This window comes from Apodemus sylvaticus, chromosome 7 (assembly GCF_947179515.1).
Source record: "Apodemus sylvaticus chromosome 7, mApoSyl1.1, whole genome shotgun sequence".
In the NCBI taxonomy this organism is placed as follows: Eukaryota; Metazoa; Chordata; class Mammalia; order Rodentia; family Muridae; genus Apodemus; species Apodemus sylvaticus.
The window spans coordinates 62,757,339-62,772,470 of NC_067478.1; the positions used below are offsets into that span (position 1 = coordinate 62,757,339).

The 15,132-nt window shown below is 47.5% G+C and overlaps 1 protein-coding gene across 10 annotated transcripts in view; it reads right to left on the reverse strand.

Annotated features, from left to right (window-relative positions):
• Window positions 1-738: 738 nt before the first annotated feature.
• Dapk2 (death associated protein kinase 2) overlaps window positions 739-15,132 on the reverse strand; it is a 113,915-nt gene continuing 99,521 nt past the window's right edge. For 2 of the 10 annotated variants that reach the window (XR_007978776.1, XR_007978784.1), the window contains 2 exons: window positions 11,507-14,253; window positions 10,414-11,464 (listed from right to left, as the gene is read on the reverse strand). Coding sequence is in view for 1 of the 10 variants with exons in the window: in XM_052187971.1 (XP_052043931.1) it covers window positions 846-926; window positions 3,688-3,771; window positions 3,870-3,959 (255 nt within the window). In the remaining 9 variants the exon portion in view is untranslated. Of the gene's footprint in view, window positions 927-3,687; window positions 3,772-3,869; window positions 3,960-10,413; window positions 11,465-11,506; window positions 14,254-15,132 lie in introns of those variants that run through there. The other 8 variants (XM_052187971.1, XR_007978782.1, XR_007978781.1 and 5 more) reach the window with 8 other exon arrangements.

Here is a 15,132-nt window from a genome sequence, read left to right on the forward strand (position 1 = left end):
CATCTCTAGTGACAGTGACGGTCAACACTGAGGACTAGGACTCCAACTTATGAAGTTGGGGGAGTTATAAGTCAACCCCTAACAGGAGGGCTGACAGCAGTGGTAGTGGGTGATGGGTCACAGCCTTCTGTGATGGGGACACTTTCAAGGGAGGACACAGGAGGGCCACATCTTATCAGTAAAAGAAGACTGCTCAGATCACCTCTTGAGGTGCTGTCCACTTAGCAGCCAATCCTAGTGTTCCCCAAGCCACAGGGTCTTAGGCTATAGGGAACCAGATGGAGACAACTTCTAAAACAGCCAAGCATTAGATAAACAAGAAGTTTAATAATAAAAACGAGAAAAAAACCCCTACAACACAGTGGGCTGGCAAGAGGCTGGCAGACACAGTCTGACGTTAGACAGCCTGACTCTTACGGATTCTGGTAAGTCACAGGATTGGTCCCTCGCCCTAGAGAGTCTTCACTCACAAGCCTGATAGGGTAGGCTTTGTGCGGAAAGCTGCCTAAATCTGACCTTTAACCTGTGGTAAAAATGATACTCCTTGAGATCCACTTCCTCGGTCCACATCGGTCTGCACCGATCCCAGCTTCTGAGGTTAGCAGACAGATGAAAGCCAGTTTTCTGGAGAACTAAGAGCCTGAAGAATCCTATAGGCTCCACACCAGAAGATAGCCACAACTCCCAGGGTCTCCTGAAAGTTCTGAATCCTGCAGACTCCTCTCTCTTGCAAAGTGCTCAGGAACACAGAATGTCTGAATCCTGGTGTCAAGCAGGGTCCAAGAGCTTGCACAGCAGGGACAGAGGAACTTGGACCTCCCTGGCAGCCACTGCAAGCCGGGCAGTTAGGAGGTGCTGCTCCTCCTCCGGGGGTGAAGGGCTTTCCTCCTGGCGATGTTCTCCTCTGTGTCACTCTCACAGTTCCTCTGGGGAGGAGAAAAAGAGGCCCAGGGCAGGGGCATCATCAGATGACATGAACGCAGCCACACTGTACACAAGTCACAAAAGGGGCCGGTAAGTTGGAGAAGGAGAAGTGAGGTGATGTCAAAGGAAGCCTTTAACTCCATCCAGAGGCCTCTGACATACAGGAACAGGAAGGGGACTTGAAATGGGGCCAAACTAGCTGCCTTGAGGCCTCCTTCTTGGAGCATCCCCGGGAAAACAGGTGCCAGGAGGGGCCCAGTTATAGCAGTAAAAATCCCATCTGGCACCATTTGTATCTGTCAATAGTCAAGGCCTCTTGGAAAGGTAGTTTGTGGGACTCTGGGTCCCCTGAGCTTGGCCTATGGGGAAGGTCAGCTGGCCATCACTTCAGGCTCTTGGCCTCAGCTGGTCTCCACCAAGCCTTCAGCAAGCTTCACCTCAACGTGGTCTGAAGGGAAAAACTTCTGAGTTCCACTTTCATGAAAGTGGAACAAAATGTAACCTGTCAGCTTCCACACAGCTAAGGCAAGATGGAACAACCACCTGGATGTATAATGTCTTTCCAGTTGGGCCCCACCAAGTTAACTAAGTATTAAAATTGTTATTATTATATGAAAGTGTTTTGTTGTTATAAGGTTTTATTTTTTGGTTGTCTGCCTAAGTGAATGTATATGTATATGCATATATATATTCACATATATACATGTATATACACATATATATACACATATACATATATTTACATACATATATACATACATGTGTATACACATACACACACACACACACATATATATATATATGTATATATATATACACACACTATGCATGCAGATGCCCACAGAGGCCAGAAGAGGGAGTTGGTTATAGGAGGGAGTTACAGGTTATTGTGAGTCACCCTGTAGGTGGTAGGAACCAAGCCTGGGTCTTCTGTAAGAGGAGGAAGCGCTCAACTACTGAGCCATCTCTCTAGTTGCAGTTAATTTAAACTATTAAAAGAATAAATTGAATTTAAACAAGACTAAAAATGTTTAATTTCTATGCTTTCTAAACAGAAGTTCATATCATCTTTCTAAAACCATTATTTTAAGGACGGTTCAATAGGAAAAACTATATAACGTGTCTGAGTAAAAAAAAAAAAAAAAAGAAAACCAAAAATAACAATAAAAAATGTTTTGCACCATGAAAAAGTTAGAAATTTAAATTCTTTTATATTCTTTTCTTCAACTTTATCACATCAAATCAAAAGGTCCAAGACCTACGTCCATCCTGCTGCCTGTTGTACAGCCCTCCAGGCAAGCCCAAGCCAGAGGGAAATCTGAGGTCAAGATCAACTTAGCTAATACATCCTGGACCAAGTCTGACTAGGGCAACAAAAATAACTCAAGCTTTGCTGAACAGCAACTTTTTAGAATGAGTCAGAGCCAAACAATAAAAGAGTAAGCCGGGTAAGCTCGCCGGTGACAAACAGGGATCCTCAGAGCCAGCCACGGCAGCTCCCTTCATAGTCCATGAGGCTGGTGGCCAGAAGAGGGACTCAGCCACAAAGGCCTCTCGAGCTACCAAAGTCCTGGCAAGAACAGGAATAAACAAGAGCTCAGTCTATGGAAAAAAGACCCCTGAGGATGTGTTTCGGCTCTGGGGAGTGCAGGGATATTCTGGGAGCTGGGGTGCAGGCCCAGGGCCAAGCATCTTCAGTTTACACAGGGCAACTACCAGGCATTTGCCTTCCAGCCCCTAGGTGAGCTAGGAATACATGAACTCATTTACACCTTCTGGGCACTCCTGTTCTCTCACTCAGTCAGGAGGGAGAGACTATCCCAGGGAACCCCTACCAAATGAAAATTAATGCTGATGCCCATTTCAAGAACTACAGGAGGATTTTAAGAAGGATTAACAAGTGCAAATGCACACTGAGACTTGCCCACCAGGCATTAGGGACAGGTCTTCATTTATGCTTAATCACTACCCAGCAATGTAACAAGTATTATTACCCCCGTTTTACAAATAATGACATTTTGGAACTGACAAATTAAGTAACTGCTTCATGGTCACACATGGGAAATGGCTGATCTGGATTCTGGAAGACTGGCTCTAGAAGCCGCCCTCTTGATGAGTCTATTCCATTGTAAGGCTCTTGTTTTAAACATACACTAAAGGGCCAGGGTGCAGCTCAATGGTATAGCATTTGGCTAGCATATTAAAGACCCTTGGTTCAATCCTTAGTACTATTAAAAAATAAATAAAGAAACAAAAAACTATAAGTATAATATATCATCAAATGTTATTGATCCAGGCAGTCTAAGACAAAATAGGGAAATTGGAAAGGGTGTAACAAAGTACCCACTGTATAGAGGTGTTGTGGTCATCAGAATTGGACTTTTGGAGGTGGCATGGTTTGCAATAGGGTCTCACGTCACCTGTATCCTCTTGCCTTCACCTCCTAAGTGCTGGGATTATAGGTGTGCACTATTATACTTGGCCAGAATAAATTTTGGGTGGTCTATGGGACCCATTTCCATAGTTCTTAGGGGGCTACTGGTCCTCAGGTAGGGGCAGGGGGTGGGGTGGAGTGGCAGCTCTTAGGGAGCCCATAGGAAAGGGTTCCTAACGATCCCTCAAACATATCCCTCTGCTGGCCACACTTCAGTCTTCAGGGCAGAAGAGGACAGGCCTGCAGAACAAGCTAGAAATAGTTAATACCCTCCCCCCTCTCCACGCCTCCAATCCAGGAGCTGTGCCCAAGCAAAGGGCTCTACTTACCAGGTCCTCGCTTGTCCTCAAGTGTACCTTCTTCATCAGGGAGCGAGTGAGGTGGTTGCACAAGGAGACGATGCTGAAGGACAGCTGAGGGAAGAGAAAAGGGGACTGCTGGCTGAAACAGATCTGGAGAGAAGCAGGGAACCCCGCTAGGCCCCCGCCCTTCGCCCCGGGCTCTGACGCACCTTCCACCGCCTGCGGACATACTGCTTCTTAAAGTTCTCCAGGTTGACCACGGACTCTCTGCGCACCATGGCTTGCTGGTTGTCCACCGGCTGAGAGATAAGACAGCGTGACGGTGTCAACTGGCTTCGAATGGCAGCTACCTACCTCCCCACCTCCCCACAGAATCCTGGACCACGCACTGTCCTCAGCCTGCCACTGACCTCCTTCCCAGCAAGGCATGCAGTGGAATCTCGCAGTGAGGGTGAGGTTACAAATGTCTCACTGCCCAGAAGGTACCCTGAGTGTCCCTGAGCTATTATTACCACAATGTAGTACATGCATATACAGAGAGAGGGAAGGAAAGAGGGAGGCAGGCAGGCAGGCAGGCAGGCAGGGATGGACAGACGGACATTCACACATACACAGACTCAGAGAGAGAGAGAGAGAGAGAGAGATGCTTGCATGACTACCATCTCTAACTGAGAAAAGCTAGAAGCAGTAGCCATCAGTATCACTCTGGGGGGGGGTTCATTTTAAGGCAGGGAACACTGGGCTGACTCTGGCTTTGGTGAAATGCATGCCTATTAGCAGGTGGGGCACTGGTACTCCTCTACTATTAGAAATGGGAGGAAATAGGGGCCTTGATGGGGCAGGGGTGGTTTGGGAGACAGACACGGTTGTCATTCACTGCCTGGCAGTCAAAATGCGTACTTCTTTTCCAAAGGACCTGAGTTTGGTTCTCAGCCCCCATACTGGGCAGCTCACCATTGCCTGTAACTCCCTGTAGCTTCAAGGGGACCTAACACCCTAGGTGGGTTCTGGGAATAGGACACGGGTCCTCAGGAAAAGCAGAAGCAAGTACTATTAACTACTGAGTTACCTTTCTAGCCCCAAGAATGTTTTCCTTCTGGGTTAATGAAAATGTTCTGAGATTAGAAAGTGACCATGATGATACAATCTTGTAAAACAAAACAAAACAAACAAACAAACAAACAAACAAAAGAGCCACTGAATTACACAGTTTATGATCTAGTAATTATGGAAGTAAAATTAAGTGTGTGGTGTGTGTTCAGGCAAGCAACCAGTTCCAAGGACAGTTGATGGCGTCCGTCCGTGGATTCTCAAAGGGCCCTGTGACCCAAGGACAACTGTCCAGGATTATCCCTCAGGCTGGTGCAGCTGCTCCTCTTGTTTTGACAGCCTGTGATGTGTCATAGGTAAGCACTAAGGGAGGCCACCCACAGCTCTTCAGAGCTGGTCCTACCTAACCACATTCAGAGCACAGCTCCACTCTCGCTTTCCCTCATGGTACTGGGCACCGGAAGGAAGCCAGTGTACACTACCATCCACACAGTGTTGAAATGGCCTCTGGCAGGAGGCCCACACCAGGTACCTCACCTCATATGCCCAAATATTTCAAATCCTAATTTATACATCCATATTGCTGATCTGATATCACTAGAGCCTCAAATGTTTCTTTGCTATGTGTGGAACACATTGATGTCAGCTTGGCCTCCCACAGCTGGGAAGCAACCTGTGGACACTGGAATTTGCTTCTGTCTTTGACTATACCACCAGACCATTCTCCCCTCCTCCCAGAGCCAATAATACTCCTGTTTACTAGTTGTTTGGTTGAGCTGAATCCCTGAGCTACTGACAAGATCAACTAAAATGAAATCCCAGGACCTGGGCCAACAGTATGACTCAGTGGGTAAAGGCGCTTGCTGCCAAGCCTGATGACCTGAGTTCAATCCTAGGTTTCACATGACAAAAAAATCATCATCTGATCTCTACACACGGGGCACTTGTATGCTCATGTATACACACACACACACACACACACACACACACACACACACACACTGCAAACAAATATAATAAAGAAATCCTAAACCTGGACCTGCTCACACCCACCAATAAGGGTACTTTGATCAGCAATCATAATACCATTTGAAGGTGCAATTCAGTCAGCTATCAATGACCTTTGAACCTATTCTGGTATGGTGTATTTGCTTTTCATAAGGAAATTTGAAGCAGTAGACTCAGGGAGAAAAAGAGCTTATTCTTATGCACTTATTGATGGGTAGATGAGAAATGGCCGACTCCCAACCCCTACCCCCAACCCCCATAGCTGGAGAAACCACATGCAGAAAAAAGGAAATCCTATTAAGGAAAACACCACTTCCTTCTGGTTCAACAGTGTCGTTCCTGACCCAGAGAGGGCCAGATGAAATGTCACAAGTGGCTGCCCCCAGGGCCATCAACAGGAGGTGACAATTACTTCTAGGGCCTCTCTATATGCTACACATAACCACATGAGTTCTGAGGAAAAGGCCACCTAAGCTATGAATCTGTCAGGTTGACCTTTCCTCATTACGGGGCTCCCTGGTTGCTAAGAGTCTCTCAAAAGGCTGATGTCGTCATCTCAGCCTGGAAAGTCAGTGAAAGAGAGTCTGCAGTGAGACCTGCTCCCACAAGGCATGCGGCATTGTTTTGGTTGAACGGACTATGTCAGTGTCCAGCTTGTCCCTCTTCAAGAGGGCAGTGAGTGTCATCCCCCAGCCTATGGTCTGTCTCTGACCAGGGAGCCCAGGTAGCTCTGACCAGGCTCCCAAGGAGGTTTGGTGTCTTGAAAACATGGAAAAGGGAGGTTAAGAAAACTAAAAGCTGTGGCTGGGGTCAGACTTTGTTTACACAGATGCAAATGTCTCTGAAACAGCCCCAGGGTGTGTCCTCGGTGTGAAGTGTCACCACAGATGGAGAGGAAGCAGCTGCAGCAGCAGCCATCCTCAAGATGTGAGAAAGGAACTGTGGGCTTTAGAAGAGCCACCCCCTCCAGTGACTTTTCTCTCAATTCCAGGCTTTCCATAGGAACTGCAAATAGACTGCAGGTTTCAGGCCTCCATCTGTGCCACCCCAAAAGCCACATACTCCACAGAACGCCAGGAACACCCACTTCTCTCTCCTGTCACTCAGGACCTGGGAGACTTCTTTCTCTCAGTTCAGTCTTCCTCCAGAGGCACCTCTTCCCTTCCTTTTGCTGGCTGGGCCTTGGCCCCTGCTGGCAAACACCTACTTTCCCAGGAAGATGCTGGTGAACATGTTGTGAGTGTATCCATCCCCTCCAGCCTGCGTGCTCGGGAGCTGATCCTGTGGCCACCAACCACTGGGAGAAGCGAAACTGTTCCTCTCCATGCTTGGCCTAGCCTCGTTTGTCTGGTAGTTTCGGGACAGATATATGGATATTGTTAATCCTCTTTAACAGGCCTTTCTGTTTTCTGAGCACGATTTTGTCTCTAAGAAAAACTTCCCCAAACTCTCCCTCCTCCTCTTCCCTTAAGAGAATGTAAAGGCTTCAACTGAATGCCACGTGTGAACTGTGGTTGGGTCCTGCTATGAACAAGCCAAGTGGATGTAACAGACACCCTTGCCACATGGGGGTGGAGCAGGCTTATGAAGGAGACAAGAAATCGCTGATTTCCTCAGGTGTAATGATGACACGATGCTTACACACAAAAGACGACTCAGTCAGTGACGTGCCTGCCTCACAGGTATGAGGAATTGAGTTCAACCCTGAACCCATGGAAAATTATGGGTACTTGTAGTCACAGAGACATGGGAGGAGGAGACTGGTGGATTCCTGGGAAGCACAATGGGCTAGCCTGGCCTTCTTGGTGAGAATCCAGGAGAAAGGAGCCTATCTCAAACAAAAGCCAAAGGCGCCTGAGAAAGGTCTCGCAGGCTTCGGGGCACACACCCATAATCACAGCACTTGGCGGCTAAGGAGAAGAATTGTGAATCTGAGGCAGGAATGAACTATACAGCAAGATGTCTGGAAAGTGTGGGGGAGGGCTATGAGGAAGCTAGAGTAGAAGACCAGTGAGGTGCAGGCCTTGGACGGCTCCCTGCTGGAGCAGGGTGTAACACACAGAGCTCACCAGCCCATTCCTCCATACTTCCTGTACGGTCTGAGAATTTTCCTTTTAAAAAGTCACAGACTCCTTTTAATCTCTGTACCCTTCCTTTTTCACCTACCACTCAATTCCAAGCTTCTGACCCAATCTGGGTACAGACCTCCAGAGTCTACCCAGAACCGTCCTCCAGGACACAGGAGGAGGCAGGTGTCTCTGTGAGGAGGCAGCTGCCCCAGATCTCCTCAAACCCTGCTGTCCTTCATGCACTTCCTCAACCAGCAAACATTTCAACTGGGTTATATACCTCTCACTCAGCTGTTCTTAACCTGTGGGTTGTGACCCCTTTGGGGTCAAATGGCCTTTCCACAGGGGTCACCTAAGACCATTGGAAAACACATATACTTACAATTTATAACAGTAGCAAAATTACAGTTATGAAATAGCAAAAAAAATAATTTTATGGTAGAGGGTTCACAACACGAGGAATTATATTAAAGAGCCACCGCATTAGGAAGACTGAGAACTGCTGGTCTAACTGGTAACTTACCCAGCCTTTCCCACCTCCCAGTTGATTGGATCCCATTGGTCTGATACTGAATCTGTTTTCTACTTTGAGGTATTTTTTAAAAAATGTTTTTATTAGTAGATATTAACTATACTTAATAAAGTATAGTTTATTATGACATTTTCAGACATGGACATAATGTATTTCAATCATATTCACACCCATTAATCCTTCTCCACTCTTTTACTAATCCCTTTCCTCTTTTCAACTAATGCCTCTTATGTGTGTGTGTATGTGTGTGTGTCTGTGTGTTTGTGTATGTGTGTGTGTGTCCCAGTGAGATTCATGAGGGTTGTTTACACGAGCCTGGGTGGGTTTACCAGTAACTACATCATTGAAGAAATCTCTCTCCTATCAACTGTGAGCTAAGTATACTGCACCTCTTATTCAGGGTCACCATGACCTTGTCCATCACCTCCCCCCTAGAACCAGAACACAACGGGTGTTTGTTCAACTGAACTGGCCCCTCTGCAACTCCAATATGCCCACTGCTAGTTTTAGTCTCCAGGGCCAAGAATCTTCCCCATAGGCCAAGAACATCAAAAGGGAGAAAAGCTCTACAGACATTTCTAGAAGGCTTGACAGTGATTAGGTGGTTATGTCTGGGCACGCAGACACTTCTGACTGTGCTATGAGAAGGGAAAGCTACCACTGTCATTGTCACCTCAGGAGGGGACCCTGAGGAAGAGTCTCTGGTTCTTCCTATTATGATCACTCTCTCTGCTCTGCTCCAACTCTTTCTAATCAGCCTTCAGAATCTGCAAAACCATCCCCTGCCAAGTGTGGCTGCCCTGCAAGGCTGTACCTGCCTCTGGATAGGACAACTTCCTGCCCAACTTCCTCAGAAACTGCCTTTCGGGGATATCACATACTCTCCCTGCTCTCCTGATAACCTGGATGATGTTTGAACTGAGCACGAAGTCAAGCTTTAAAGTCTGGTAAATTAAAAATCCTTCATGAGGGTCCGGAAGGCGTCTAAGTCAGCAAAGTCAGTGGTGTGTACTTGTATTCCCAGTGCCTTAGAGGCCAAAAGAGGCTGATCCCTGGGTCTCAGTGGCCAGCCAGCCTGATCTAAGTGGTCCCAATGCGAGACCCAGTCTCAAAAATCAAGGTGGATGACCTAAGTGTGGGCACAGGCCTTTGATCCCAACACAGAGGAGGCAGAACTCTGTTAGAGGCCAGCCTGGTCTGCATAGTGAGTTTCAGGTCTGCCAGTGCTATACAGCCAGAGACTCTCTCTTGAAAATATGGAGACGGAAGACAGCTCCAAAGGAAGGAATGACAACCAAAGTTGACCACTGGCTTCCACAGGCATATATATATATATATATATATATATATATATATATATGCATAAAATGTACCCCATATGTGAGTATACTGTCCCTAAATGCAGAAGATCCCATGGTGGCAGAGGCTCATAGGCCGTATGCTGTCCCCTTCCTCTAGGTCCTGGTGAGGTTCTCCCCATCCTGCCATCACAGTCCTGTGCTCCAGGTGGGTATTAAATACCAGCTGTGCACCTATGAGGAGCAAGCAGGCTCACTGGCCGCATTCCTTTCAAGGGTCTCCTCAGACACCCCTGTGCATCAGGGATGAAAGGAGAAAGGAGTTTGTGTGTCAGGCAACATAGGAAGGTCACAGTCTTCTCTAAGTTCCCTGAAAGCCTTTGGGCACTTTTCTCAGTTAACTTTGTCTTTGACCAGTTAAGGGTCTGGTCACACTTATGACTGGCCCTGAACACAGAGGACAATTTCACTGCAAGGAAGGAAATCCACTATGGCTCTGTGCCAGCCTAGAGGCTGACCAGCTGTGTGACCTTGGATGAGTACCGCCCCATAAACTGCTATAGAGGGAGAGTACTGGAAAGTTTCCCTCTGAGGACCCTTTCAGCATGAACAGAGTAGAGGATTCCACCAACCCAAGAGCACCAGCTCCCCCTCCCTTCTCCATCCCCCCAATCAAATCATGGCCATCAGTTAATCTTCTTGCATTTACTCTGGCCTTCAAAGAAGGTTCACCCAGCATGTCTGCATTGATGGCCTTTCACTTTTTAGGAAACCCAACATGAACGTCAAGGTCTGCTGGTGCGTCCAAAGGAAGCTTTAATATTCGTGGTGTCTTGTACCCAACAAGTATGTGACATCCCATGACAGGGCACACAGGACTGTAGAGTCCTTTGTCTTTAGCGTAAAGCACAGGGTTCTGCAGTCTTTCCTTCATCCCAGGATGTGCAACGTCAAACTGCAGACATCATCAGCATCTCCCAGTCAATGCAGCATCTCATCACTGTGGGCCTGGAGTGAGGCAGGTCATCTGGAGAAAAGACTGCATGGCTTCAGTGAGTCAGATGCGGTCACCCAGCCTTCGACTGTGGGCCACAGCAGTCCATGCTCGAAGTTCTTCAGGCTCATACCAATGTGGTCCAAACCCAAAGAGCAATGTTGCAAAGGTAGCCAGGCCTCCTGCTCCAAGGTTTTCCATCTCTTCCTAGGGTCAAAGTTGAGCCAGGAGTGTTTGCCACCCTCTTCTGTGTGGTGGTGCTGTCTCTCATTCACCCTCTCCCCGTGCCTCTCCTAGAAGACTGCCCATGATAGGATTTTTTTCTGTCTTAATTTTCCATAAAATAATCATGCATCTTAAAATTGTGGTTTCTTATATTTGACTAAAATGGTTTCTATTACAGTTACTATATATGATACTTTAAATGATCCAGCTTGCTAATTAAAAAAAAAACAATAGGATTCTAGAGAATGACTTTATTAGGTCAAAATCTAGTCTGTGCGAATTTCTCCTTCAACACTAGCCCAGGACCCATTAATGGCGTCTGGTGACCCTGAGAACAAAGGCAGAACTCAACATGCCAAAGTCCTGCTGGCTCTGCATTTTCTCAGCCTGCTCTCTACTGAACATACCCTGTTCTCTACAGTATACACACCTGCTCTCTACACTATACACACCTGCTCTCTACACTACACACACCTGCTCTCCACACTACACACACCTGCTCTCTACACTACACACGCCTGCTCTCCACACTACACACGCCTGCTCTCTACACTACACACACCTGCTCTCCACACTACACACACCTGCTCTCCACACTACACACACCTGCTCTCTACACTACACACACCTGCTCTCTACACTACACACCTGCTCTCTATACAACACAAACCTGCTCTCTATACAACACAAACCTGCTCTCTACATCACACACCTGCTCTCTACACTACACACACCTGCTCTTTACATTACACACACCTGCTCTCTACACTATACACATCTGCTTTCTACACTATACACATCTGCTTTCTACACTATACATATCTGTTCTCTACACTACACAGATCAGCTCGCTACCCTATACATACCTGTTCTCTACAGTATACATGCCTGCTCTCTACACTATACACACCCCATTCTTTCTCCTTTGGCTTTCCTTCCATTTCCTTCTCATCACAGAACCTTGGCATGACAGCCTACAGGGGACAACTCTCTCTCATGGTTTACTTAGCTGACCACAGTCCCAGTGTCCTCCATATATGGTTGCCTGAACAGAGCAATTCTCTATCTCCATCTACATCCCTCCCTTCCTCCCTCCCTCCGTCTCTCCAGGCCTTACAATGTTGCCCCCTTCTCTTTTACAGCGTAGGAACCAGCTAGAGTTCTGCATTTGTATAATTCGTAAGTAATTCTAGAATCTGTCACTCAACTGAGAACTCTAGGGAAGTAGAAAAACCAGCTTGATATTACATAACACTGCATCCCCAGACTCAAGTCATCTTTTTGGAAACGGGCAGGTGCGTACTAACTATGTCTGAATGGATGGGTGAACTGGGTACCACCCACCTCCTCAAACACAAAGTGAGTTCCTAAAGTCCAAGCAGTTAAAGGAATCAGAAAGAGTGACAGACTCATCAGAAGGCTCCCACTGTTATCACTAATGCGACACAGGACATGTCACATTCTTTCTTGGCTTTCTCCCTAACCTGGGAATAATATTTAATATTAATATCTAATGGATATTTTGTGAGGCTATGGAGGTGAAACATTACAGTGTGCCCCTAGTTTCTAGTACCATGTGGGGTCCAGGGTCCATAGTGTACATGCTATCTGCATGAATATATTGATTGGTCTTCCTCCTAGGATGGGGAGATGACATCACACTATTCCCATGATGCTCAAAGTTTTAGAGCTAGAATTGACCAGTAAGCTTTGTGCTCCCCAAAGCCCTCTGGGGTTTCCCAGACTTCAGGGCCCACTGGCCTAGTATACAAGAACAAATGCCTCCTTGTTGTGTGTCTCCTGTCTTTATTATCCATGTAAAGTCCCTTAGCCTCTGGGATCTGAACTCTAATATCAAGATGGATATTTACAGCTAAGCCTCACTGAACTTCTTCCTCCACACCTCACATCAAAGATGAACACCCTGGGTTGGCAACTGGCTGTGAACACTCCTATGCCAGTTCTTTCTCTGCATCAACTTCTTCATCGGTTACAGGGAAATCAATAGTAACAATACTGTCCTTACTCTCATCTCACAGACCCCTGCCCCGCAGAGATAGGGTCCCATATAGACCAGGCTGGCCTTCAACTCAAACTCAATATGTAGCGAGAGATGGCTCTGAACTCCCAATCCTTCTGATTCCTCTTAAATCTCAGGAATAGAGGTGTGTACTACTACCAAGCCCACTTTATGCTGTGCTGGGCACCAAACCCAGGGCTTTGTGGACACTAGGCAAGTACTCTAGAAATTGACCTATATCCCAGCCCTTATCTCACAGAGTTCTTTAAGCATCCAGTAAGACCACAGACATAAAGACCTGATGAGTGCGAAGACAATTTAAAAGAAAGTTAATATTTTCTCTGTGTATTTTAAAGCCCTGACTCTGTAACAGGAAAGTGCTCCATTGAGCAAGTTATTCTTAGCTATGTCCGTCATTACCCAAGATCTTCACTCATATGGCACACACATGGAATGTGAGAGGTGAGCCAACCCATCATCATTACCCAGCTATAAAGTATCTCCTGGGGGCCAGAAGACACCCCCAGAGAAGGGCATGCTGAGGGGATACATTTTCTAATTGTTTCTAATTGTTTCTACGGCTCGGCTGCTTTGCCAGTGCCCTCTCAACAAACCAGGCTGGGGATGGAGGTGCAGAGGTCCACTCACTAGGGAACTCTAGAGGGAGTGGAAGGCTGCAAACACACACCCGCCGGACTCTTTCAGCTGGATGCCCCGGCAGAGGGGAAGACACCATGCTTCTACAAAACCCTGAGAATGCACTACTGACAAGATCCTGGTGCTCAGAGACTCAAGCCGGCCAGGATTCCCTCCATATGAGATCTGCTGAGCAGCTCTGACAGGGACTCACTGATGCCCCGGTAGAGCGTGGAGCCTGGGCTGTGGCCGTCAGTGTTCCCACTCTCCAGCTGGAATATGCCCACCAGTTCCTGCATCCGCTGGATTTCTGCTGAGAGCTGCTGCCTCAGCGTCTCAAACTGCACGTGCAGATGGTCTAGCTTCCTGGCCACGCCGCCAAGGCTGGCCCCTGTGGCCTGGATGTCTTCTCTCAGGAGCTTCTTCAGGGACTCCACTTTGCGGAACTCATACTTGAGCTGGGACAGGTCGTGGCGGGCATTCTCATTCTCCTCTCGGTACCAAGCCTCCTTCTCATTGTAGATAGAGACCAAGGACTCCACGTCATCCTGCAGGGTGTCATGGGCTCCTGCTAGGGCACGGCACCCCTCGTCTACCCGCGCCACATCCTCTACCACGTGAGCAAAACGCTCAAAGTTGACGTAAGTGTTGTTGGGGGGCATGCTTGAGTGGCATTTGAGGGTATACTCTCTTAGGCGTTTGGTCTTCAGCTGGGCAGGTTGTGTCTTCCACTGTTCAGGGGCTCTGTCTTCTCCTTTTGACTAGTAGGTGTTCAGACAGAAGAACCAGAATGTTAACATACTATGTGTTCCACGGGGCAGTCCAAGCTGCAGGCAGAAGACACACACATGGCCTCTTTGGCATTCACTGCTTGCGTCAAGGCATGGTAGAAGAGCCAGGGTGAGGCTAGCACCGTCCCTTACACATGGCAAGACCGTAAGAAACATCAAGGAATGTAGGAGTACTGCCTGCATGCTCACGTCAGGTCCGAGAACTCTATGACCGACCATTAGAGAGGGCCAACACACACATAGAATTTAATAGTAGGTCACAAAGACAAGCAAAGGCTCTGCAAACATCTACTCAAGGGCTGGAACATGCAGGCTGCGGCGGGCAGAGGAAGGCTGAGGATTTCAGCATGCTCAGTAGAAGAGAGTCTAAGAGGCTCTCTAGCTTTGGGCTACAAGCACATACCAACCTGGAAGATTATTGCCCCTCCCTATCCTCCAGGGAGCAAATGAACTTGAATTATCATCCATAGGACTCTACCCTTCACAACTGCACTGAAATCATGCCAATGGGCCTTCCCAGGGAACAGTGAAAGTAGTCTAATCAGCCCCTAGAACCAGGGCTGGGGCCTTGCTCTGAGTCCCCACCGCCACTCCCAATGTGCTCCCCACACCAGACTCCAAGATTCTGAAGACCAATGGGCCCTTCGTTACAAGCAGAGTTACATGGGAATTCACTTTCTGCTCCAACCCTCCAACAGGGGACAGAATTGTCCTAACAGAGGTTTGGCTTCCCTTTCGTAAAAGATCTCTGTCTCAGGACCAAATTCCTGAGGCCACACAGAACCAATAAAAGCTATGTGCCTGATTTCATCCTGTCGTGAGAGCCTGGTAGTCAGAAAAAGAAATGTA